Consider the following 25,185-nt stretch of genomic DNA (forward strand, 5'->3'; position numbering starts at 1 on the left):
CGTCAAGCAGGGCCGTTTTTTTCTCCATCGGATCTGCCTCGTCGCTCGCCGCCCACTGCTCCCCTGCATCTGCCCAGCATCTGCCGAGCGTCTGCCCGGCGTCTGCACTGCATCTGTCCAGAGTCACCCCGCCGCACCCGCCATGTCCCAGAAAGCCAGCAGCATCGTCGTCCTCTACGCCTCGCAAACCGGCAATGCCGAGTGGATCTCGTCGCACATCCACCATGAAGCGCAGGAACGGGGATACTCGTCCTCGCACTTTGTCATGGACGACTATGCCAAGGTATTCCCAACCGCACAAGCAAGCCGCTCGCACTGTAGCCTAATTGCATCCGGCAGATTGATCTCATCGGGCACACGGCTCATTGAATATGCTGTTGCTCTCTCTTGCCAGGTTCCCTTTGCCGAGAACAACATTTTGGTCTTTGTGACCTCGACCACCGGCGACGGCGATCCGCCAGACAACTCGACAAAGTTCTGGCGCTGGTTCCGTCGTGCCAAGAAAGGCGAGCTGGATGCGCTCAAGGACAAAAAGTTTGTCATGCTCGGTGAGTGCAGCGATCGACGCTAGCGCACCACAGTCTCCATCGTCCTGGTGTTTCGCCATCGTTGTGTCTGTCCGCCGAGCCTCGATTTTATCCGAAGCGCTGACTGCTGCTTCCACTCGCCTCAGGTCTTGGAGATACCAACTATTCCAACTTCTGCCAGGCCGCCAAGCGTTTGGAGCGAAAGCTGCTCGATCTGGGCGCCATGCCTCTGTTCCCCAAGGGTCTCGCCGATGAAGCAACCGGGTAGGAGCAGCGCCGAAAGCCAGAGCTTGCCAGACTCGCTTTGACTGCATCGCTCGGTGTCATAGCCTTGTCCTGACTGGTTCATCTGGACTCCCTCTGCCCTGTGCAGCCTTGAGCCGGCCGTCGAGGGCTGGCTGGAGACCCTGTGGAAGGAGCTTCCGAATGTCGTCGAATTCGATGCGACCAAATCTCAGTCCTATCACGAGCGAGTGCAGGCGGAAGGAAAGGTCTCCGCATTTGGCACTCGCAGTACCAAGACTGGCGATGCAAAGACTCCCGAAGAGCCCAAGGCTGCAGAGCCTTTGTCCAAGCCTGCTCCCGCTGAGTCTACTGCGACAATTGTCGTGAAGGAGCTGGCCGAGGCGCTGCCGGCTGTGCCCAAACAGCCGGACTACACTCCGGTGCCGATTGTCGTCGATATGTCGTCTCTGGGAGAGGCCACGTCCCTCACTGGCCTGGCCAAGCTCCCTCCCACGTATCTGGACGTCATTCCGTTTGAGGAGCCCCGTCTGCTCAAGGCCAGCCGGACGATCGTGTTCCCGTTCTCGACGTCGACGTGGAATCCCGCCGAGACCTTCACGACCGAGGACGGCGCCAATTCGTCAGTGTATGCATACACGGCGCATATTCCATACACCCAGGCCAAGTTGGCATCGGTCCGCTGCCTGACCGGTAACAAAGCCCTCAAGAGAGTCATCGAGATTGTGCTGGATCTCGGAGCGCTGGACTGGGACTACGTCCCAGGCTCGTCGTTTGGCATCGTCTGTCCCAACCCTGACGGACTGGTCCTGCCACTCTTGAAGCGACTTGGTCTGGACCCCGAAACCGTCGTCGAGGTGAAGCCCAAGAAAAAGGAAGATGGTAGTTATGAGAGCGTCCGTGAAGCGCAATTCATCCTGCATTGATACTGCCATTCGATACTTGTTCGTCGTGCAGCTACACTAACCACCGCCCTGGCTTGCGCCACCCCAACCCCAGCTCCCCCCTTTGAGACAGAGATCCCGCCATCCTACTACGAGATCTTCCGCCACTTCTTGGACCTACACTCGCTGCCCCGCAAGTCCCTCTTCCGTCTGTTGGCCGAGTACACGTCCGATGAGAAGGAAAAGACCCAGCTCATGTTCCTGTCGAGCACTCAAGGTAGCCATCTTCAGCATTGCCGACACTGATGCCAATGTGCAACGGATCACTGGCAGGCTTCATAGTATTGATATCTGTGTTTGCTGTCTATAATGTGTCTATTTGGAGCAGGAAGCAACGCATACAAAGCCCTCCGTGCCCAAGCCCCCACCCTGCTTGACATCCTCGCCACCTTCCCTTCGTGCCATGTTCCTGTCGATCGCCTGCTCGAGGCTGTCCCCCGACTTCAACCTCGATTTTACTCGGTCGCATCCTCCCCCCTCGATGGCGCCAACCAGGTTGCCTTTGCCTTCAACATTGTCGAGTACGAGACCGAGGGGCCAAACAAGAAAACCGTGCACGGTCTGTGCTCGACGTGGCTGGACCAGCTGACCGGTAGTGTTGTCGAGCAAGGCAAAGTCGATCTCACAAGCAAGGCGATCAAGATTGCCATGTTCCCGAGACCCGCAGGTGACTTTGTCCTGCCCGAGTCCTTCGAGAGACCGATTGTCATGGTCTCTGCCGGCACGGGCATCACGCCGTTCATTGGATTCCTGAAGCATCGCGCTGCTCACAAGAAAGCGCACTCAGGCACCCCTGTCGGCCCCGCGCTCCTCTACCACGGCCGCCGATTCCAGCAGGACGATGCTCTGTACGCCCCTGAGATTGAATTGTTCAAGAAGGACGGCTCGCTCACCGAGATGCATGTTGCCACGTCGCGCGAGCCCGAGGGTTTCAAATACGTGCAGGACCACCTCCGTGCTCATGCGGCCGACATCTGGTCGTGGATCCAGAAAGATGCTGTGATTTATGTCTGCGGGTAAGCTGGGGTATCCGGGCTGATTGCAGCGAGTTGGTCTGCGCACACCGCCTGCTGCCCTGTGGGATATGCTGCCATCAGATGCGTCCTTGCCCGTGGGATGAGTCGAAGTAGAGCCGAGGCGCCTCCGTCTGTGACAGTTTGCATATCAGACTAGTGCTGTACTTGACTGCTCATTCATGCTTCGCCAAATGGCATCTGCAGATCGGTTGCCATGGCCAAGGAAGTCCAGAACGCGCTCGTCGAGGTTGTGCAGAAGGAGGGCAAGCTTGAGGGCGCCGTGCAGGCGATTGAGTTCCTCGCCGAGTTGTCGAACACCAAGCGATACCTCAAAGACATTTGGTCGTGAGGAACGAGCGGCGTCGATGGCATTGCTGGGTCGATCACGGAAAACGGCCGCTATACTCTATGATTCGCTCGTCATGGTGTGTGAGGGCTGCCATGCCGCCGGCTCTGAGATGTCTAGATCGCAGAAGTAGAACCTCACACAAACCGAAACGGCACCATCGTTTCTGAGCGCGACTGGCGGCCTTTTCGAGGTCCTGAATACACATCCATCCATCCATCCATCACCCATATCGAGAGCGGATGGCTGGATAGGTTCTTTCCTGCGTGGTGCTGGGCGTGGCATTTTCGCCGCACGCAAGCTGATTGGCCCGCGCCAGACGCGCCAGCCCTAACCCTGCGATGCCTTGCTCACCCTGGCGTAGGGTTGCGCGCCCAGCCAGAAGGAAAACGAGGGATTGTGGAATCTCGAGGCATCTTGGGCCAGAATCGCTGCTTTCCTCCACACGGGCCTCTCCCATCTCCAGATTTCAGGTAGGTCCTGCATGCCCCCCTCCCCTACACACGCTAGATCGGCGACGGCAGCGCTCGCCTGTGCGGCTCTCGATGCTTGCTGCGATCGCGACTCTGCGCTGCCGAGCTGCGACTCCACGCTCTCCGTGCCGCTCATTCGCCAACCCAACCCAACCCAACCGGCTCGCCAAACTTCCTCGGCCAGCAGACCGATCCACGGCGACATGAAGTCGGTTCACACCCATCGCGGCCTGCGCCTGCTGCTGGGCGTCCTCGTTGCCCTGCTCTGTTTCTCCCAGCATGTTCTGGCCGGATCCAAGGGCGACAAGGAAGATGTCAAGGCCGTCCCCGTATCGATTCCCCAGCACCTTGTCAACAGCAACCTGCACCGCTTCATCGATCTCAGCAGCCCCATCGTGCGAGAGCGCACGACCATCATCATCCAGAACAAGGGCGAGAGTCCTGCCTCGGAGTACTGGCTCTCGGTCCCCGCTGCCCTTGCGGATGCTTCGCTCAGTCTCCTGACTGCCAAAACCGCTCCCAAGAAGGAGGCCCCACAGGACCTGCTCGTCGAGAAGAGCCAGTTCGACGCTGCCAAGTAAGTTCTTTTCTCGTCTCTGTGTGCATACACTGCTTCTTTGGGTGATCTCCATGCATGCGATCCCGAAACGACAGTATCCCCCGGCTCGGCCAGGCAATGGATCTCGCCACGATCCTCGCGTCCATCCCACTCCGGTCCCGTCTCAGCGATCGCTGATGACGGATTGCGGCGCCTGGTCGGGGCCGGACCAAGACCTTCGCAGACACATACACATACCGCGCGATGGCTCGAGAGTGCATCTGCAGCAGCTGTCTGTCTCGGCCCGACACTGACTATGTTGAATCTTCCCGTCTCGCTGTTGACCGTCTTGTCCAGCGATGTTCAATACTTCAAGGTCAAGCTCGCCAGCCCCCTGGCCAAGGACGAGAAGCTGACCCTGCAGATCAACGTGGCTTACACCCATGTCCTGAAGCCCTACCCTAAGGCAATTGCCCAGTCAGACGTGCAGTTTGTGGAGTTCTCGGATTCGGTCTACTTCCACACCCCGTACTTCACCGAGAAGCAGCGCATCACTGTCCAGTAAGATCTCGGTCCAGAGTCGCGTTCTTTGCCCACCGATCGCATGAAGAGAGGGAGGCGTGTCCGTCGTCGACACGACCCGCAGAGCGACCGGCGTTGGCGCGGTTTTGCTTCGGTAGCTTTGATGTATCGAGATATGGCCCTGAGGCGATCATGGCCCCTCGAATCACGACGCGACTCGAGACGAGCATGATCCGATCACCGCCTGCAACCTCCATCTGACCCGCAACGCTCTGCTCCGGACCATCCGTCCAGCCTGCCCACCTCCAATGTCAAGAACTACACCAACGCCAACCTCCCTGTCGTCAAGAAGGGCACCGACATTGTGTACGGCCCTTACACCGCCGTCGACGCCTTTGAGCGCTCTCCTCTCTATGTGCACTTTGAGTTCCCCAGGATCGTTGCTGTGGCCCGCAACTACGAGAAGGAGATTGAGCTCAGCCACTGGGGAAACAACATGTTTGTCAAGGAACACTACGAGCTGCACAACGAAGGCGCCAAGTAAGTGATGCTCGTGGATCGCGTGCGCCTCGGTTGACAGGCCTCGGTCCTGCACTCGGCCATACGCCGACTGGATGGGTGGTTTAATCGCCGCGCCTCACCCACAACGCTCGTCCTCGCGCAGGCTCAAAGGCCACTACGCCCGCGTCGATCTGTACTTCAAGGCCATCCCCAACGCCCTCAGGGCCCTCGACATTACCCTCCCCCCCAACATCAAGAACGTCTTCTACCGCGATGCCATCGGCAACGTCTCGACCTCAAATTTCCACCAGAACAGTCAGCGCTCGCTGCTGCAGATCAAGCCCCGATACCCTGTCTTTGGCGGCTGGAAGTACACTTGGCACCACACCTTCGATGTGCCCCTCGATCAGTTTGTCAAGAAGGATGCCCACCGTGACCGCTACATCCTGCAAGTCCCCATCCTTGGCAGTATCCCGAACGTCACCGTCGACCACGGCCATTTCAAGATCATTCTCCCCGAAGGTGCCAGGTGAGTGACAGCAAAGATCAGAGCAACAGCGCGGATCAGTGCTCGAGTGTGCTGGATCTGGACGGGCACTCGCACCTTTTGCGCTGGAGGTGTTCGCAGCGGCTGTGGTTGGCATTCAGATGGCGGGAAGGATGAGATATGTATGCGGCGACAGACACGAACCACCATCGTGCTCGGGGAAGACTCTGCCCTCTTGACGACAGCATCTGTGTCTCGCTGCGATCAGACCAGATCGCGTGTGCCCCGTTGTGGAGTGCCAAGCGAGCTAGCATCAAGCGAGCCAGCATCAAGCGAGCCAGCATTGAATCCGACCACTCATGCACTCCTTTGTTTGGCCGCACATCGTGTTAGCTTTGTCGAGATCCTGAGCCCCTACACCTTCGACAAGCAGACGTTTGTGAAGCACTACACCGTTTTCGACTCCACTGGTCGTCAGGCCGTCGTTCTCGAGAAGCGCAACATGGTGGACGAGTTTGGGGCGCCTATTCAGGTGCGTCTTCTTTGAGGGGATGCGTGGAACGATTCCCCACAACGCCGAGTCCGACTTGACTGCCAGCGACCGGCGCGTCCCCTGCTGATCGCTTCATGCTTTTGTCTGTCCACACAATGCATGTACTCACGCACTGTTTTGTCTGCGTGCTCCTTCCGACAGATTGTCTATGATTTCCCTGCGTGGAGGATCTTCCAGAAGCCTCTGGTGGTGTCGGCCGCCTTTGGCGCAATCTTCTTGATTGGTATCATTGCAGCCCGCCTCGATCTCTCCATCAGCAAGGCAAGCACCACGCGTTGATTTCTTGTCGCTCATCGTCTCGCGTCTCTCTGTGCTCTGTGTTCTTTGCTCGGCGGTATGGATGGGGGAGGGGTTGCGTTGGCCTGGTTGTCTCTGGGCTGGAGGCCACTCTGCTTTGCTGAAAGCCGGTGGCCTTCTTGCACCGCCTCCTCTGGATATGCCCAACGAGTGGCGACCTGGTTGGCTTGAACATGCCCATCTCCTCTCCCCCCCCCCATTTGTCTCCGTTTTTACCTCTTTTTGCATGATCACATGTGCACTTTTCCGCTTTATGTTTTGATTCCAACGGTACTCTGCGAACGGCTCGACCGCTCCCTCCCTTCTCGCCCCCCTATCCCTTCTCGCTCCGCTCCCTCCCGCCACCCCTCCTTTCACACTCTCTTTGAGCAAATAAAAAAGCCAGTTCCCAGGGAGGCCTTTGAATCCCATGCATCATCTTGGCTATCCCCCCCCCTTACCACACCATTTATGCACCCAAACGTGGCCCTCGGGCTCTCTTTGCCCTTCTCTGCTCAAGAGTGCTTGATCTATTTCACAAGCTTGCTTCTCTCATTATCAGGCCGCATGTCGTTTTCTACTACAGAGCTCCCACTCCCCCTCCTCTTGACTTTGCGCCTTGTCGAGCACTTTGTGGAACTGCCTTTTCGTGCCTGTTGCCCCTTGTGGACTTGTATGACTGGCGTGATATCTGGCATTCCCACGAGCACCGCGACGCAAATCGACTCCCTCGCGCACCGTTGTTGTCGGTACTGACCAGTTATCGTTCTTATCGCTGTCATGATCCTCTTCTACTCTCCGCTTCATCGCCTCTGTGTCTCGGCTCCCCTTGTTTCGTCAATGACAGGATCCAGCCGTGGTGGCTCGGGCGCTGAAGCAGCACCGACAGAGAGTCGGAGACATCCAAACGCAGCAGATCCAGATTGGGTTCAAGTTGAGCCTGGCCATGACCGAGTTCAAGCGCTCGCTGGATGCGGCCAAGTTCGAGGCCAGCTCGGACGAGATCTACCGCCAGATCGAGACTAACCAAGCCCAGATGAAGCAGATCGCCGAGACTGCCCGGATTGTCTCTCCGCAGTACGCGGCGCAGCTCGAGCGGCTCGTGGCGCTGGAGAGGCACAAGATCCTGAAGACCAAGGCGATGTACCGGGAGCTTGTTACGGTCCTGGGTGGCGGCACCGATAGCAAAGCCGAGCAGCTGAAGCGCGACTTGTCGGAGAAGGAGAAGCAAGTCAAGAGTGAGCTGGATGCGATTGAGCTCGAGATCAAGGAGATCCTGACTACGGTTGTTTGAAGGGATCTTGGAGAGTTTGATGTATGAGAGTGGGGGTAGAGCCGGATTGGGATATGCACATCGGGAAGGGTGCCTGTGGCTCTTCGGCTGAATATTGACACCATTGACCATGGACGAAGCTTGTGTCCATGAACCGATCTGTGGACGGCGTATATGAAGGTGGCAGAGGCCCATGCTGCGAATGGTGCTCATGTTGCAATTGAAGGTGGTAATGAAGGAAGCAGGTGTGCAGTCAAGACGCTACTGCTTGTAGAGACGGTGGCCCTGTCAGCCTCTGAAATTTGTCACAGCCTGACATGGCAATCAGCAATGTGAATCGATGGCCGTTGAAGATGCGGAGCAACTGTTCGCGAACGCCGCTGCTCGGGTTGGCCCCTGTGGCGCACGAGCGGGTGTTATGGCGAGTAAGATTGATTGCTTCTGTCCAGCAGCCCGATTGGCTTTATTCAGTCTTGTGCCGCTGAGCAGCTGAGAGCTTCCAGCCTTCGCGGACAGCCAGAAAGATGGGGAAGACGACCGAGAGCGAGGCGACCAGTGCCAAGGCGGCCAGCCCGGACCAGAGCAGCCCGACGGCGACGGTCGTCAGGAATAGACCCTGCTGTTGCTTAGGCTTTGAAGCCTGGCTCGTCTGGCTCAACTGGCGGACGATCTCGCGCGCCATGAAGAAGGTGATCACGACGAGAGAAGCCAGGTAGTCGACCGAGATTGACGTCTGGCAGTCGTTCGTCCAGATGGCAGCCCAGAGTCCAAGCGCATCGAGCTTGCGAGTCGAAAAGTGGTCGAGCGTCAGCATGGCATGCGACGTGATTGCAGCCCCGGCTATGAGCCAATACAAGTTCGAGAGATACCCCTGCGAGGCGCTGTCGTGGGATCGGTGGCGGGCAGTTTCTGGGGGGCTGCGATCGCTGTGATCGCTGCGACGAGGCGCAAAGATACCGAGGCCGCCCGCGATGACAATCGGCAAGAACAGCAGTCCGTGGAGGAGCTTGAGGTTGAACCCAAAGAGCGGCGAGTCGAGCGGGGTGTAGGTCGTGGAGACCACCGACAGGAGCGACAGGCCGATGCAGATCGAGAGCAGCATCGACGGCTGTGGCTGCACCAGGACCGGAAGTGAGCCTGGAAAGCGAGATGTGGGTCTTGAGGACTGAGCAGACAGCTTGGCACTGTCCTTTGGAGGAACCAGGGCCCACCAGAACGCACAGGCCTGATGGATGCCTGTGTTCGATGAGAATGCACAGACAAGGACTTGCACTCACCACGGGCATAGATATGGTGCTGGGCCAGGAACAACGGGACGCTGAAGCCCATTGCGCCGAGAAATCCAAGGACGACAAAGATCCATGTGTTGGTGTTGGCCTTGGGGCCTGCTGCTGGATCGAGGCGGTGCGGACCCTCTGCCCAGAAGAAGACGATGACGGTCAAGGTGTACAGAAGATGCTGGCACGACCACCACCATCCGGCGCTGCTGTTGACGACGGCGACATAGGCGGCATCGAAGAGATCGGAGTGGACGACCCAGTTGGTGAAGCCTTGGACGGGGTCCTGGATCCAGTAAGCTTGGAGATCGCTGCCGATCCAGCGCAAGATGTAGAACCAGGTGATGCCGAAGGTGGCCAGACCCGAGGTGAGATAGATCCACACGGAGGACGAGCGAGCCGACGACGGAGCCGAGAGCACCGGCAGCAGACACAGCAGCAGGGCGGCGCCGAGGACAGAGAAGTAGATCAGGATCGAGACGGCGCCGACGAGGAAGGGCGTCGAGAGGAAGGTGGACGGACCGACGGAGACGGCCATGGCCGGGAGATGAGCGTTGGGGAGATGAGCGTTCGGGGGATGAGCGTTCGGGAGATGAAGGGCAGAGGACGAGTACAGGGGCGCGCCAAGGAGCCACGACAAAAACCAAGCCCTGGTTTCACTTTGGGCTGAATGCATGTCGTTCATGGCGGTCGTTCATGGCGGTCGCCCGTCAACACCATGGCCGAGAAGGCCAAAGACATTCGCAACCTTCGCCTCGCAGCCACGGCCATGGCCATGGGCGAGATGCACTTTCGCCTCCTGCCCGCCACCACTTTTGCGGGCTGTGGGTGGGTGGCGAGACGTGTTCCCCGTGCTGGGCTTTCCGGCTTTGCCCAGCGGCTCTGCCCAGCGGCTCTCCTGGAGGAGGACAAGGCCCTGGCTTGAGCAGGACGAACCACGAGCAGCAGCACAGCCTGGAGGGCGGCGCTGCAGACCCCGCGGGCGGAGGCAGTTCCTCCGGCCCGCACAGCGCGGTCGCTGAGCAGGATCCCTGTTGTGCAACAGCATCGGCGTTGTTCTGTGGGGCTCATTGCACACGGGCTGCAGGCGATTGGTTTGCAGCTGGATCGCGCATTTGGCGCACGGCATTTGATTCGCCGGCTTGACGGGCAGCTCCGCATGGGAGTATATTTGAACTTGATTGTATATTCGAACTTGCTTGTATATGTCAAATGAACTCCTCGCGACCATTCGCCAAACCAGTCGTTACTTTCGATCTTTCCCTCGCGATCGCCTTTCCACCGCATCGGCTTGCTCCTGCCTGTGGCTGCCTTGCCTCTGGTCCTGCTTGCCTTGCCTTGCCTTGCCTTGCCTGCCTTGCCTTGCCTTGCCCGCCTTGCCTGCGGTGCCACCCGCGCCGCGATGGGTCAGACACAGCACCCCCATGGAAGGCCCTGTCCAACCGAATCTTCGCAGCCGTGACCCGTTTGGGCTCGCGCGCTGCCCATCGTGACCGCTGTTGGCCGCGCACAAGGCCTCGGTGTCGCCACGCGCCGAAATTGCATTTGTCTTTGCCGGGCCACACGTTTCGTTGCCCCCTTGCAGAAGAGGACCGCTGCGGCCGAAACGTGTGGTGCGTCCAGGCCACCGATCTGCGGCCTGCTCGGTACCCTGTGCGTGTGGTTGCGGTTGTTACGTCGTTTCGTTGCTGCATGCGATTGTTTCGTCTTCTCGCCACGGCGACCTTTCCAGCCCCATCCATGTGCGTCTGTCCTCGCTCATTCCACTCTGCCTCGCTCATTCCACTCTGCCTCGTTCATTCCACTCTGCCTCGCCCTGCCTCGCCCTGCCTCGCACGCCCCCATTCACGCCGCTCTCCCACCCCAATGCACACCGCCCTCCCATCCCTACTCCCGCAGTGCGTCCTTGCTTCTTCTGTGCGATCGCCGCCTCCCCGCTTGGTCTGCCCTGGCCACCACCAGCGCCACGGTCCGTCGCACAGAGCAGGCAGCAGACCCCTCCTTCGCTTCGCCTTTGAGCCTATATAAACTCCCCTTGGCCGCTCGCTTCTCCCAGCACCACCCATCCTTCTGTCTCGTCTTCCCCCTCCCTCTCCGTCGTCTGTTTCGTCGTCTGTCCTGCCGTAATGCAGCTCAACAAGATCTCCTGGGTCGCCGGTGCCCTGGCCATGCTCTCCACCAGCGTCCTCGCCGGGCCCAATGCCACCGCCGGCAAATGGACCTACCTCAACCCCGCTGATCCCACCGACTTTTGTCTGATGCTGCCCCCCACCAAGGGCATGGGCATCGGCGCCTCCGAGGGCCAGGCTGTCTCGTACTGCACCAACCCCAGCGACGCCCCCGGCGCCCGCCAGTTCGACTCTGCGGCCGTGCTCCTTGCCCACCAGGTCGTCGACTACAAGAACAACTGGATTCAGATGACCGGCTACCTCGACAACAACATCCTCCAGATCGACCCCACCCCCGGCTCTGGCGGCCAGTACGACGACGCTCCCTGGGGTGTCGAGCCTACATCCGGCTGCCTGGGCTACACTCGCTACATCGAGCTCGTCGGTGTCATTCCCAACACCACCCGTGCCGAGTTCTGCATCCGCTGCTGCATGATTCCCAACATCACCGATGCCTTTGACCACAGCGTCGACAACCCGTGCTTCGCTGGCCATGACACCCTCGGCTGTGACGTCGATATCCCTGGCGACTATTCCTCTCCCGGCATCACCCTGGTCGTCATCGACTCCAGCGGAAACGTCCAGACCAACAAGACCTTCAACCTGCCCTCCAACTCGTCCGCCGCCTCCTCCTCCAGCGCTGCTCCGTCCAAGACCGCTACCACTTCGGCCGCTGCTTCGTCGAGCTCTGCGGCTGCGACCTCCTCTCCCACCGCCAGCGCCGCCACGCGATCTTGGTCTTTCAGCACCATGGCCGTCTCGCTCCTGTTCGGCGCCGTCGGTGCTCTCGCCCTCTAAGCCAGTGTCCATGAGCTCCGATTCGGTGATACGGCTGCACAGTCCGAGTTGTACCTCTCTTCGTTTTTGTTGTCTTTCCCCGCTTTATTCGCTCCGTCATTCTGATGTGTATTTCTTCGTTTCTTCGTCTGTCCATTCGTTGTGCCAATATCTCTCTCCGCTGTCGTCCCTGTCGCTGCTCTGGCACTGCCGCCTTCCCGTCTTTGGGCGGTGTTATTCTCGTTTGTAACTGTCTCCCTGTCGCCGAGCCCCCTCCCCAATCAATCGCCCTTGGCGCTGCTTGATGTTTCTTACCTCGGACTTGCTTGGACAGTTCTGCTTCCTTTTTCTTCCCCCTCCCTTCCTCCATATTTCCTGGAGCCTAAAACCCCCTCCCCCGCGAGACTGCACGGAAAATAGACCTGCGGCTCAACAACCAATCCTTCGCCCTCCCTCTGTGGCGCTGTGATCTGCTCGAGCCCCCAATATCCCCCCCTGTGCGGAACCACGCTCGGCCTCGTCTCTTATCACGGCTCCCTCTCTCCCTCCCTCTCCGATGTAAAATACAAAAGTCACAATGGAAGCAGCTTCCAATTTCTTAAATGCTTCTCATTCATGACCCATTCCTTGTAGATGATGCACATCACTACCAGGGACAGCCGCTTCAGGCACAGCCGCCTGTACTGATCCGAGATCGGGAGTAAAATCGGCGGATGGGGTCACAACCCAACATTCTCCCCTCGCTTTTCTGTTGCGGTATCCATCGCAGACCCCCGATCTTCGGACACGGCGGCGCAAATGTGCTTCAAGTACGTGGGATCGACTCGGGGAGACAGGAGTGTGTATATGTTCCGGGAGCGGGACAGCCGCTGCTTCAAGAGGACAGTCCATCGGCGTATTGGAAGGCGCCCGAAGTCTCGTACTCGTACATGTCCAGGCCCACGATGCAGCTCTCGCGGACAACCCGCTCGGGGTCTTGGCTGAACTGCTTCAGCACAGGGAAGACCTCGGGCGTAGCAATCGAGCCCAGGGCCTCGGCGCACTCATGTCGGACCATCGACTCCTCGGTCGTCTTGGACAGAGACTAAGGTCACAGGGTGTAACCGCGAGTGGTGGAAGGAATGACCATACATGAGTCAAAATGCCGATCCGTAAGTGATGCACAAAGTGCAAGCGAGGTCGAGTACCCGTTCACGCAAGTGTCGTTAGGGCAAAAGTCCATCGGGCCAATAGCGCGATCCAGTGTCGCCGACGTACCTTGACCAGGGCAGGGACGCTGGCAGGGTGCTGCATTTGTCCAAACACATATGCTGTCCAAACAGAGCAAGCAGGCGTTAGCGGGGCTCTCGTCTTGAGCTTGGACTGTCCTGCACACCGCAGGGAATACAACACATGGTACACAAGCATTCCAGCCCGAATCCAGAACAACCCTGATCCCACTAATTTCGGGCAAACAGTCGCTCGGTCGACCTTCGAGGTTCCTAACTTACCAATCTCGTGTCGGAAGAGAGCGCTTTCATCTTCGAGGCCCTCGGCAAGAGCCTGTAGTGGCGGACCAGACACGGCAGATCAGCCACGATCCAGACGACCAGGTGCTCCAAAACACCCGCACAATCCGGACTGAAATCTTACCAGCACAGCATCGGTGTCGCCTCGGTTGCGCAGGGCAAACATGGCACGGTAGCGCTCAAAGAGCGGCAGCGAAGCATCCATGAGAGCCTTCCGCAGCTCCTCGACCGACTGGCCTTGCTCTGTGACAGGAGGGGCAGGGTCGATGGACGTGTACAGGCTTGGTCGAGACCGAGACGATGGCAAACAGCAGCGAGCAGAAATACGAAAGCAAGATCAAAACCAAGTTGGTTACTCAAAGCAAGTGCTCCGACAAAGTGTCCATATCCGATGCCATTCATCCGACCCTTGTGCTCATTTTCAAGCAGAATTCCTGAGCCAGAATTCCACGATCGTAGGATGGGTTTTGTCGATCACATCGATTGCGTCAACAGCCATCCGGCACTGGAGCGCACATTGTCGAATCAGACCGATTCCGATACATGTAAAAAAGAGGGGTTCTGCCACCAACCTGTTGGAGACATCTTCGCTGATCAAGCCCTGTCGCTTCTTCTCGTCGTACTGGATCTTCTCGATGGCCAGCTCGATCGTCTCGCGAACGACCCGGCTCTCGTCCTCCTTGAAGCGGATCAGGGTCTCAAGGGCGGCAGTATCCGAGATGGCACCCAAGGCCTCGGCAGCCTGGATTTCCACATGCGGTCGCAGGATGGGAACAGCCCGTCAAAGGTGGGCAGGGTGAGAAACAGCGACAGCGGCCAGGAGCACTCGCCGATCAAGCATCATCGATCGATCGGCACACCTCATGGCGGACCATCGGAGCCTCGGTCGTGTTTGAGAGCACAGCAACGAGGTCCTTGATGGCGTGGGGGTTCTTCATCTGGCCAAGGACATAGGCGAGCTCGTGCTTGAAGAGGATGGATGAGTCGGAGAATCCTGGCCATGTGGACGGCCGGACGTTGTTTCGAGATGCAATGACATTCACAGGATGGAATGATGGTGGCAGTAGAGTCGATATTCGCATGATGAGGCGTCAGTGTCGATAGTGCAAGGATTGGTGGATGATTGAGCAGGGACCATGGTTTGCCAGTCAAGGGCAGCCATTCCATGGCAAAGCAGGGAACGGATGCGGCGAGGGTGTGAGCCACAGCACACCTGTTGCTGCTCTGTCGAGACATAGGCGGCACCGCCCACTCAAACGGATATGAGCCAGACACCCACCTTTGGCAATGATGTCGACGGCCTGGTCGGTCTTGAAGCTCTTGAGGGTGAAGAGTGCGCGGAAGCGCTGGTGCAGCGCAACGGAGCCGCTGCTGTTGAGCAGGGTCTCCTCCAGCCGCGAGTACGTGGCCGGGTCGCTCTTGGCGAACTCGAGGGGGTCGATGTCGGCGATGGTCATTTGAGGGCGGGACGCAACGATGGCGACGGAGGTGCAGAGCAGGACAGCGCAGGGCAAGAGCAGAGAGACCCAGGTCAATGCGGCTGTTCAGGTCAATCGGGCCAACGAAACCCCGAAACAGATCCACGGCGGAGCGAAAAGAAAAAGCATATGGGTGCGCTGGCCAATGGGAGTGCGCGGCACCAAAAATAGACAGCCGTGTGTGTGTGTGCACTCTCGGTCAGCTCTCGGTCAGCTCTCGGATGCTCTCGGGTGCTCTCGTCTGGCTCTTGCGGCTTACGCTTACCCCTTTCCCCTTGCGCTTGCTCCTTGCGCTGTGGCCAACTCATCGCAGGTCACTTCGTTTTTCGTCTGCCTCACCATCCCTCCGATTTTACACCTTTCTTGCACTCTCTGCCCCACATCGGCACATCCTCGCCCGCTCCCACCTGCCCGACTTTGCCGATTCTGTGCCGCACCCGCCACCGCCATGCCCAAGGTTCAGGTTTCCGTCAACCGTGAGATGTTCAAGGCAAGTCTCGATCCTTGAATCCTTGGAATCCTTGGAATCCCCGCCATGATTTGTCGGATGGATGGGTGGATGTGTACTGGTCATCTCGCAGCCGCATGAGCGACGATTGCAACCACAACTGCACTATCCAGCAATGCCGCGCTTTCTCTCTCTCTGACGCATCCAGCGTCTTTGGCGGGATGGGATCACGCACCATGCCATGGCCCATGAAACTGACGTGCTCAACTGGCTCGTCGCTTACGGCCGAGCAGTTTGGCATCTACACGCTCTTCCCTGTGCTGTCGCTGTATGTCTACAACCGCCCCGAGATTCAGGACATGTTCTTTGGAAAGGGAAAGGTAATGCACGCTATCTCGGGCCGCGTTCTTGGGGGTTCGATTGATCCCTCCCTCCAGAACATCGAGAGTCTCGACCGTCGTTGGTGCCGGCCAGTCGCATGCAAGCCTCTCACATGTGCCTCTGCCTCGATCTCCTATCAGATGACGGTTCTGGAAGAGTACCGCCGGGACCCCGAGACGCTCTATGTAAGAAACACACACTATCATCCGTGGCAGTTGGAGCGATTGGAGCAAGTGGATCGAGTGGCTGTGGAATGGGAGTGCTGGGACTCGTACACCAAGGCGGCGGCTGCAACGATGAGGAATCAACGAATCGGGGGTCGGAAGATCAGCAGTCGGAGGACCGAGGACAAAGAAGCTGGAGGAAGCACCCAGAGATACCCTGGATCGGCCTTCTTGCACAGCGGCAGTGCCCGGCAGTGGATGTGTCGGTCGCAAAGGGTTTGTTGCTAAATGCCGCACACCATCATCCCGTACACCCACCAAACAGCGAGTCCCTCGCAACCGAGAGGAGATCCGTGAGGCTGCGCTGAAAATGAAGGAAGAGTTCAAGCAGAACGAGAGCCAGTAGGCCGGGCCAGACCAACCCTGATGCAAGCTCGGGGGCTTGTGGCATGGCCCGCCTCGTTGCAACCGCCGATGCATCCAGAGAATCCCATTTCGTCGCACCTGGGGCCTGGTGTTGGAAGCTTAATCACGGCATGCCGCCTGGTCGATTGTCGGAAGGAGCTTATGCGAGCAAGATGATCCATTCCCTGGCGGCTCATGCATGTTGCCCTGTGCCTGTGCTCGCTCGCCCAAGGTTCATCTGCAGCTCTCTCGCCTGTGCAGCCGAAATACAGACGCTGACCGACGACTCTCGATGCTGATTCTCCGCAATCTATGGCAATCTCCGCAATCCGTGGCTGCCGACTTGCCACGCCCTCACGTCGGGATAATCAGCCAGCCGTTGCATCGCTCTGGCGAGTTGCTTCGGCGTCCGGCAGATGTAATTTCTGCCCATTGATTGGCTCATGGCGCCGAGCCTGCGGGTCACTCCGCGGCAGACGGACGAACTTGTGTATTTGGGCTTCTTGCCACCTCGCCCAGCGACGACGAGTGCTTTGCGGCATGGAGGGGCTGGAAATTGCGCCGTTCAGATCTTCGAGGCTATCCAGATGGCGGTCTTGCATCCCTGCTGGATCAGGCCCGTCAGGACGGGATATGCGGGAGCCTGCGGATAGAGAATTGCCAGAGGAAGTGAACATCAATGCCGCAGCGAGGAGTCACAGAGCGACAACAGACGCCGGCGCAATCTCACCTTCTTGGCTTCATGGTCAACGGCCGTGTTCAGATGCTCGAGCTCTTCGTCACGGAACTTTTTGATCACCTGCGCGTGGCCGATTCACAGTCGATTGTATCAGAGGACGAGCGGGATCTGCAGGTGCGTGTTCCTGGCAACCGAATGTCCTCGAGCGAGGGCAACGGCCGTTGCATGTCATTTGGTGATGACCCCCGCACTGCGAGCTGAATAGCAAGGCTTCTCTCACCGCCCGGAGCTTGGCGATCTCGGGGTCATCGATCTTGAGGAGCTCCCGCAGTTGGCTGTGAAGTGGATGTACCATCAAATCAGCCCAGGCTGTTCACACAGCAACCCAACCGGTCAAGGCCACCATCGGCTCGATGGTCACTCGCAGCCGCAGGCGATACGTTACTCGTTGTAATGCTCGCCGATGACAGTCTCGACGGCTTCGGTGCAGGCCATGGCAGCCTCCTTGCCCATCAGAGCGGTGCCTGCACCCAGGGCGAACCCAGCAACCTCCCAGAAGGGACGAAGGGCTGTCGGGCGCACCCGATTGTTGGCCAGGATCTGGTCAAAGCCGGCAAGATGGACCTTCTCCTGGTCCCACATGTGCTGCAGCAGCGGGCCGATCTTGGAATCTCGGCCCAGGACGGCATGCTGCCCTTTGTAGATCCACGTTGCACCGAGCTCGCCGGCGTGGTCGACTCGGAGCATCGACGCAATCAGCCGGCGCTCCTCCGGGGTCAGTGCTCGCTTGTGCGGGCTGTCAGAGGGGGCTGCTGGCTCCGTTGTGAATAGACGTCGCGGAGCCAGCACCGAGACGGCGAGGCGACGGCGCATCGCAGGCATTGTTTGGCTCATGCCGGGGTGTGGTTTGCTGCTGCTGCTGCTGCTGCTGGCGAGGAGGGCGATCCCTGTGGAAGCAGATACAGGCACCTCGGTGCGGCGAGAGACTGACTTGGTGGTGGTGGGTGCTGTTTCCAGACGAGAAATGGATCTGCATGCCAGTTTTCGCTGGGCGCGAGTCACACCGCATCGGCCGGCTCGAGTGCGGTTTGGTGCGCTGGCTGGATGGATTGAGGGGCGAGCGCCAGATCAAGGTGTGGGCCTCGCTGCTTGTGTCGTCCTCGGACGGCATCTGCGATCTGACAACATGAAAGGACCTGCTGCCGCCGCCGCCGCTACCGCTGCTGTGCCAAAGGGCCCAATCAAGATCAGCTACACCCTCGGCTTGCTGGCCATGCTCACCGGCTGCTACCTCGGTACGGTTGTTCGGGCCATCTGAGTCGGCGATGGAACGCGGGACAAGCGACAGGGATATGAGTGATGGCGACATCCGCATCGTCCGGAATTGACTCGGCTCCAAGATTCGCCCTGGCGAAGGCTGAGAGAGACCCGGCAGCCACCACGCTTCGGAGGCATATAGCGGGCTCGGCTCTGCTAACAGTTCCGCCCTGGCACTGCCATCAACAGGAAGCGTCGCCGTCCAGGCCTACTACAAAGTCGATATGGTAAAGTCACAGACCATCACATCTCGCGGCGCCATAATGGCGAACGGAGAGCTCCTCATCCTCCTCTGTCCGCCATCCGACATGGATCTGACCCAATCTCCATCATCACTTGCAATCCAGACCATTCCGGACTATGTTGGGGAACTGAGCCGGCTGCGGGACGAAGAGGCGTCGACTGGACCCAAGCCAAGCAGCCAGTAATTGCTCGGGTTACCGGCCCTTCCGCCAGCAACGACAGCCGAGCCAACCGTCGAGGCGAGACTGGGGGGGGGCGCATCTCTCATTCCACTTATCCACGCCGATCGCTGATGGCATCGCTGGGCATTGCCGCATATCACTCCAAATAGAATCGCTGTCTGTTAGTCGATCGATCGCATGAGGTGCATTCCAGAGTCTCCGATACGCAGCTCCCTCAATACACCTGGCGGTGCGGTGTCGACCCACAGTCAGATAAGATCAAGATTAATGGTGGGCATTGAGCTTTCCGGCCCGGTCGGCCCCACGCAAATGCGGCCCAGTGCACGGTCGATGAGTTGGCAGACGCCTGATCGGCCACCAGAGGGCAGCCAGGCTCATCAAGCATCGCAGCGACAGAGCGAATGAATGCTTCGGCAGAAGACAGAGCAGCGAGGGGGGGGGCGAGGATATGTATCGACTCGAGCCCTCCCCACCGAGCCTCTGTTTCTGAGAAACAGCCACTCGTTCGATCCCTCGGATGCAAAAGACTCGCTTCAGGTCGCCTGCAGCCCCCAAGGCCAATACACAAGACTGATGCACTGCGAGGAGCGACGATCAGGACCGGGTGCTGCTCTTCCACTCAGGATTATCGTCATACTGTAGATCGACACCGCCGATCAGAGAGAGACAGGGAGCGGCTCCTGGGACAACCACGACAGCAACGAGGACACGGACGAATATCCAGCACAAGCGCATCCATCAGCATCCGAACCTTCATCCAGAGCCGATGATGCTCTGTTGGGAATGAAAATCCTCGGCAGCGTTGTCATCAGCACGGACAGCACGGGTGGCGCCCGCTCAGCCAGGCCTTTTGTATTGCGGTGCTCACAGACGGCTGCACTGCTCGCCGACGGTCTGGCTGCTGTCGTTCGTCTTCGGCCGGTTCTCCTGCCTGTGAACGATCAAAGATCGCCGCCTGGAACAGAGCGCTCTTTGGCCTGGCGGGTCGCGACGAGGATACCCACGTGACATATCGCTGCGCCACAGTGCACTCCAGCCGCCTCGTCATGCTCGCACAGAACACCTGGGGAAGCGATGTGGTCCACTTGGTCGCTGTTGGCCGAGCGTGCGATATGATATGATATGATTCAAGATAAATTGTGTCCCACTGTTATATCAGCACGCTGCACATGGCAAAACGAGCCTCTTGGGGGAAAAACTCTGGTGGCTATGTGAGAAAGTCTATCCGAGCAGTATCCGCAGCCGATCTTGGGCTGATTGGCATCCCTGGTCTGCGGCTTTGCGGTACCATTCGATCGCCTTAGCAATGTTCCGGGCGACACCCCAAGATTCTTCGTAGTATCGACCCATATATACTTGCCCATATCGATTCCCTTGGTCGGCCGACATCTGGAGCCACATGGCTGTCGCAATGCGGTCCTTATTGACTCCCCATCCATAGCGATAGCACCTGCCAACCATCCATTGCCCATAGGAGCTGCTCTGCTTGGCCGACTTGAGTAACCATCGAAACCCTACGGAGATATCCGCTTTGACTCCCAAGCCGCGGCTGTAACACTCTCCAATCCATATTTGACTTTCGGCGTGGCCATCATTGGCGAGTTGCTCGAAGATTCTTGCAGCTTTGGTCTGATCTATCGTGGTTCCTAATCCTTGGATAAGACAGATAGCAAAGAGGTGTCTACAGAGCCACTCACTGCTCGATCCCAATCGACACAGCTTGAAGAACGTTCGAGTTTCCTCCGAATCGAGGCTTGTTGTGGACCAATGCGACGGCGCGATACAACTGGTATCTCGAAGCGGGAACTTGGTGCTTTGAATGGCTCGGATCAACTTGATGCCGAGCTCTTGATTTCGCTCAGTTCCACGGCCAAGATAGTGCATCCAGCCAAGCATATGTGTGGAAATAGTGTGGTAGATGGAGTCGGTGGAGTTGGCATGGGCCTCTTCCCAGGATTTGAGAGCACTAGAGTCATCTTGAGGGACGCCAAGACCGATAAAGTTGATCCAACCGCGAACAAAGGCATATCGAGTGCGAGATTTATCGTGGTCGAGATTCGAAGCTCTCTGGTCCCAGTTACTTTCTGCATCAAAATTCATCTCCACTCCAATTTCGCGTTCAAAGCATTGACCAAAACGAAGCCGAGCATCAGAATGACCTTGGATCACGGCTTTCTGGTACCATATCATGGCCTCAACGGGATCGATACGCACTCCAGTTCCTTCTTCATGACACCGACCGAGATGATATTGAGCGTGAGCGTAGCCTTGATTAGCTGCCTTCTGGTACCAAGTGACGGCTTCGCTGAGATCGATCGATCCACCGATCCCATTCTCCCAGCAGCGTCCGAGATGGAACTGTCCGCCGGGATGCCCATTTTGTGCTGCTTGACTGAACCAATGTCTTGCTGCAAATCCATCGCTGTCGGTCCCACGACCTTGTTCGTAGCACTCTGCAACACGCATCTGTGCCTCAGATAGCCCCCAATAGGCACAACGCTTGAAGCATCCAAACGCCTTGCTCAGATCTCCTTCATTTCCGCGGGCCATGAAGAGGTAGCCAAGACTGAAACGTGTCTGCACACACAGATAGATATAGTCGAGTCAGCCTGCCATCAAGGTGATCATTCAAATGTGATCCAAAGCCATGGACTCACCAGGATCACCAGCGGCCGTCGATTCATCATGATCAATGTCCCGTATTTGTTGACTTGGTGGCAGCTCCACTCGTACATTCCATGTGGAACCTTGCACATCTGATCTCCTTGCCGTATCCACTGCGGGATGTCAACCTTCTCCCACACAGTCGAGAGTGCCAGTGGATCTGTGGAGACTTTCAGGAGTTCCTCGCCCGAGACTTCCGACTGGACAAAGCATCCGTTGTGTCTGATCCACAGTGTGCGGTTGTCTTGCCAGTCAGTGGACTCGAGCAAGTCACCGTCCAAGGACAGGTTGATCGACTTGACGCCGGTGTCATGGCCTTCGAGAGTGTGGATCAACTGGCCACTGTGTCCGTCCCAGATCTTGATGGTCTTGTCGCTGGACCTGATGCGATCAACTGGCCGTCACCAGAAACCGCCACAGCACTCACATCGGCAGTGTGCTCGGTGGTGGTTTGGCTGGTGGTTGAGTTGGTGGTTTGACTGGTGGCTTTGTTTGGCAGAATGCCGCTTGTGTCGACATCCCACAGCTTGATCGACTCGTCGCTGGAGGCCGACACAACCATTGCGCCATCCACCGATATCGCCACACAGTTCACCCAGTTGCTGTGGCCCTCGAGAGTCTGCTTCAACTGACCCGATTCTGCGTCCCAGATCTTGATGGTGTTGTCCCACGAGCCAGAGACAATGGTCCTGCCATCGGACGAGATCTGAACCGAGGTCACATCTTCGCTGTGTCCATCAAGTGTGATTCGCTCGCTCGTGGATGACTTCCAGATCTCGATCGCGCCATCGCCGAAGCCAGACACAATCACTTGGCCATTGGCCGACACAGCAACACTGTTGACCACGTTGCCGCCGTCATCCATCTCGTCGTCCTCATCATCAAAATCATGATCATCGTCATCGTCAAAATCATCGTCGTGGTCACTGCCTCTCTCAATGGTCTGCTTCAACCGACCCGTGGTGGCATCCCAGACCATGATGCGTTTGTCGCTCGAACCAGACACAATCGTGGACCCGTCCGCTGAAACAGCCACAGAGTGAACTTCATCGCCGTGCTTGTCCATCGACAGACACAGTCGGCCAGTGGAAACGTCCCAAACACGGACTGACTTGTCGTTGGATCCAGACACAATCGAGGCACTGTCAGGAAAGAACGAGATCGATCGCACAGCGTCGCTGTGTCCTTTGATCGTCCGCTTCAGCTCGCCAGTGGTGGCATCCCAGATCTTGATCGTGTTGTCCCACGAGCCAGAGGCAATCAGCTTGCCGTCGGACGAGAGTGCAACACACGCAACCTCGTCGTCGTGGGCATCGATGGTGAGGACTGCCTGGCCTGTGGTGGAATCCCACACTTTGATCTTGTTGTCGACCGAGCCAGAGACAATCCACTTGCCATTGGGCGAGATCGCCGCAGAGTTCACCCAGTGTGTATGTCCTGTGAGTGTCATCATCCACGGATCCCAGGTGGGTGCTGGACCGGTCGCGACCAGGAACGGGATCTTGTCCTCGAGTTGGGTGGCATATGTCTTGTAGATCGCCGTCCCCTTCGGTGTGAATGCAAACCCCGAGTTGTACACCTGTGGTGCACTCTTGATGATCGGGTCGGCAAACTCGCGGATGAATCGATACGTGTCCTTGACCAGTTCCTTCGTGGTGTCGTCGACGATGGTGCTGGGTGCCTTGGCGACCACTCCTCGCAGCACAGCCAGTTGCTCAATGATCGGCTTGACCACATGTGTGAGCGACCCACACTCGAGCCAGAAGAACACATGCGTCTTGACGAATCGAGTGAGCACCGCTGCCACATCGACCATCTCGGCCGACTGCCACACCGGACTCGACTCGGCCTCTCCGTCCACACACCACACAAAGTGTGTGATCCAGTGGGCGACGCTGTATCGCAGCGACGGTGTGATCGTGGCTGAGGCCCTGTCCTCGAGGTCTGGGATCTTGTCGTGAAAGTCGAAGATCTCGCAGATGTTGACCACTGGCTCGTGCGAGAGGATCACGCCGAGACATCCCTGGGCAAACACCGTGTGGAACGAGTCCGACACATGCCACAGATGGCCAGTCGATGCGTCGCCGAGGAGATAGTCCGCCACCGACTTGTGGTTGAACTTGACCTCGGTGTTGGTGGACTGGCTGTCTCGGGGATCCAGTCCATTGGCACCAGGATCGAGGACCAGACTGAGGCTCTTGAGACACTCGCGAACGACGCCGATCTCGAGTCCAAACACATCGGCGATAATCTGTGTTGTCAGGATCGACTGGGCCGTGGCGATCGCCGACACCACCGTGACCAGCTCGGCCGGGTGGCTCGACTGCGAGTGGATCTTGGCGAATGTCTTGTGGTACAGCTGCCCGACATCGGCGGCACTGTCGTTGATGTCCTTGATCGTGGCGAGGGTCACTGGGCCGGCTCTGGATGCTGCATCGACGGTGTTGAGGAGCAGGCTGATCCACACGAATGTCTTGGACTGGTCCAGCAGGATGGCGACTGCCTCGGTGCGATCCGAGTCATTGAGAGTGTCGTGCACTCGGAGTCGGTGGCGAATGAACACCTCGAGGTCACGGACGTTCTCCTCGCTCGAGGGCTCGATCGTCTTGGTCGGGACTCCATCGAATGCCGCCTTGATATCGTCCTCGGGACGGGACGTCAGCAGCAACTTGAGCCACGGATGCTTCGTGTGCAGTCGCTGTAGTCCACTGGCCAGGAACCCGAGGATCTCGTCACGGGGATGACACTCGTCCAGCCCATCCACCAGGATCATCACTGATCCCTTGGGTCTGTAGTCGCCGATGGCTTCGAGTGGATCGGCAATCACGGCCTTGAACAGGTCCGGGATGCTCATCTTGTCGAGGTCGTCTTTCTTGTGGCCGGCGTCGAGCAACTTGCGGCCAATCGGCGAGTACCACTTGCACAGACCGTATGCGATGGTGTTCAGCACCGATCGAGGGTTGTTCTTGCGGGTGTCGTTGTACTTGAGGAACAGCGCCGATACCAGCTGGTTGGTGGCTGTGAGGATGTTGGCGATCTGGGCGGTAGCGACAGACATGTCGACACCGGCAACGGCATTGACCCACAGGACAGTGTCGGTGGTGTCCTGGTTGACCCAGTCGGTGGTCTGGTCGAACAGCCACTGGCGGGTGCCCTCGACATACAGATCCTCGAGTGCCCTTCTGTCGGAAGTGGAATCGATCGGATCGAGGAGGAGTCGCAGGAGCGAGTCTTGCTCGGCATCAAGTTGGATGGGCCCGCCTTGGTGGTATGTTACTCCTTGGTCTGCAGCAGTCTTGGTCTTGGTGATCAGGTTTCGGATGTTGGGGACAAGCCTGAGTTTAGTGAGTGAGTGAGTGAGTCAGTGAGTGAGTCAGTGAGTGAGTGAGTGAGTGAGTGAGTGAGTGAGTGAGTGAGTGAGTGAGTGAGTGAGTGAGTGAGCGAGTCGTTCAGGTTGTTCAGGTTTGGATATGATGATCAGTCGGCATGGCGAGTGGCTGTTACCTCTTGAGAGCATTTTCATCACCAGCGGCAACGAAAGCTTGAAGCCTCATCAAGTCTTTGAACGTCTGCTGGATTGTCATTGGAAGTCCGTCGAACAGTGGGCTCTTGTTGTGAATCGGAGGATATTGAGGAAAGTCGCTCGCATTGGGAAAGTACGGTACCGATATTGGGCGTCCATCGTTGGTCCAGAATGTAGACCACATGAAGATCGGCTGAACCACAACCGGATGGTCGGTACCAGCAGTGTCCTTCATTCTCTTGAGAGCGTGCTGGATCTGTGAGTGCGAATGT

The 25,185-nt window shown here is 58.1% G+C and overlaps 9 protein-coding genes across 9 annotated transcripts; 4 read left to right on the forward strand and 5 right to left on the reverse strand.

Annotated features, from left to right (window-relative positions):
* The first annotated feature begins 35 nt into the window (after positions 1-35).
* Positions 36-3,301, forward strand: BJ171DRAFT_501651 (uncharacterized protein). The gene is made up of 7 exons (XM_053110688.1): positions 36-283; positions 395-548; positions 674-791; positions 901-1,652; positions 1,770-1,931; positions 2,043-2,730; positions 2,935-3,301. Exons 1-7 carry the CDS (start codon positions 143-145, stop codon positions 3,077-3,079), a joined length of 2,160 nt encoding a protein of 719 aa, XP_052967358.1. The 5' UTR covers positions 36-142; the 3' UTR covers positions 3,080-3,301.
* Positions 3,302-3,491: 190 nt separating this feature from the next.
* BJ171DRAFT_501654 (Ribophorin I) lies at positions 3,492-6,861 on the forward strand. The gene is made up of 7 exons (XM_053110689.1): positions 3,492-3,549; positions 3,737-4,126; positions 4,445-4,648; positions 4,904-5,149; positions 5,274-5,639; positions 5,991-6,129; positions 6,292-6,861. Exons 2-7 carry the CDS (start codon positions 3,753-3,755, stop codon positions 6,427-6,429), a joined length of 1,467 nt encoding a protein of 488 aa, XP_052967359.1. The 5' UTR covers positions 3,492-3,549; positions 3,737-3,752; the 3' UTR covers positions 6,430-6,861.
* Positions 6,862-6,880: 19 nt separating this feature from the next.
* On the reverse strand, positions 6,881-8,118 carry BJ171DRAFT_71058 (uncharacterized protein). Its single transcript, XM_053115833.1, has one exon. It carries the CDS (start codon positions 7,910-7,912, stop codon positions 7,205-7,207), a length of 708 nt encoding a protein of 235 aa, XP_052967360.1. The 5' UTR covers positions 7,913-8,118; the 3' UTR covers positions 6,881-7,204.
* BJ171DRAFT_71053 (uncharacterized protein) lies at positions 8,038-9,954 on the reverse strand. The gene is made up of 2 exons (XM_053115832.1): positions 8,977-9,954; positions 8,038-8,836 (listed from the first exon to the last, which is right to left on the reverse strand). The coding sequence occupies exons 1-2, from the start codon at positions 9,659-9,661 to the stop codon at positions 8,163-8,165; spliced, it is 1,359 nt and encodes a 452-aa protein (XP_052967361.1). The 5' UTR covers positions 9,662-9,954; the 3' UTR covers positions 8,038-8,162.
* A 1,193-nt stretch (positions 9,955-11,147) lies between these two features.
* BJ171DRAFT_404806 (uncharacterized protein) lies at positions 11,148-11,693 on the forward strand (the record flags this gene model as incomplete). Its single annotated transcript, XM_053107229.1, has 1 exon — positions 11,148-11,693. A coding segment is annotated over one exon (546 nt), but the record flags the coding sequence as incomplete, so codon positions are not given.
* Positions 11,694-12,509: 816 nt separating this feature from the next.
* Positions 12,510-15,011, reverse strand: BJ171DRAFT_501660 (armadillo-type protein). Its single transcript, XM_053110690.1, has 7 exons — positions 14,709-15,011; positions 14,290-14,423; positions 14,002-14,171; positions 13,554-13,710; positions 13,412-13,463; positions 13,179-13,231; positions 12,510-13,005 (listed from the first exon to the last, which is right to left on the reverse strand). The coding sequence occupies exons 1-7, from the start codon at positions 14,884-14,886 to the stop codon at positions 12,796-12,798; spliced, it is 954 nt and encodes a 317-aa protein (XP_052967363.1). The 5' UTR covers positions 14,887-15,011; the 3' UTR covers positions 12,510-12,795.
* Positions 15,012-16,870: 1,859 nt separating this feature from the next.
* Positions 16,871-17,857, reverse strand: BJ171DRAFT_423167 (ubiquinone biosynthesis protein Coq7; the record flags this gene model as incomplete). The annotated part of the gene is made up of 4 exons (XM_053107583.1): positions 16,871-16,948; positions 17,036-17,104; positions 17,265-17,319; positions 17,430-17,857. The coding sequence occupies 4 exons, from the start codon at positions 17,855-17,857 to the stop codon at positions 16,871-16,873; spliced, it is 630 nt and encodes a 209-aa protein (XP_052967364.1).
* A 313-nt stretch (positions 17,858-18,170) lies between these two features.
* Positions 18,171-18,729, forward strand: BJ171DRAFT_580971 (uncharacterized protein; the record flags this gene model as incomplete). Its single annotated transcript, XM_053114071.1, has 3 exons — positions 18,171-18,279; positions 18,491-18,528; positions 18,649-18,729. The coding sequence occupies 3 exons, from the start codon at positions 18,171-18,173 to the stop codon at positions 18,727-18,729; spliced, it is 228 nt and encodes a 75-aa protein (XP_052967365.1).
* A 1,137-nt stretch (positions 18,730-19,866) lies between these two features.
* On the reverse strand, positions 19,867-22,618 carry BJ171DRAFT_501671 (quinon protein alcohol dehydrogenase-like superfamily; the record flags this gene model as incomplete). The annotated part of the gene is made up of 3 exons (XM_053110691.1): positions 19,867-21,303; positions 21,384-21,758; positions 21,818-22,618. Coding segments are annotated over 3 exons (2,532 nt in total), but the record flags the coding sequence as incomplete, so codon positions are not given.
* Between the last annotated feature and the right edge of the window lie 2,567 nt (positions 22,619-25,185).

The sequence above is a fragment of the Polychytrium aggregatum genome (genome assembly GCF_025602895.1).
Source record: "Polychytrium aggregatum strain JEL109 chromosome Unknown BJ171scaffold_15, whole genome shotgun sequence".
In the NCBI taxonomy this organism is placed as follows: Eukaryota; Fungi; Chytridiomycota; class Chytridiomycetes; order Polychytriales; genus Polychytrium; species Polychytrium aggregatum.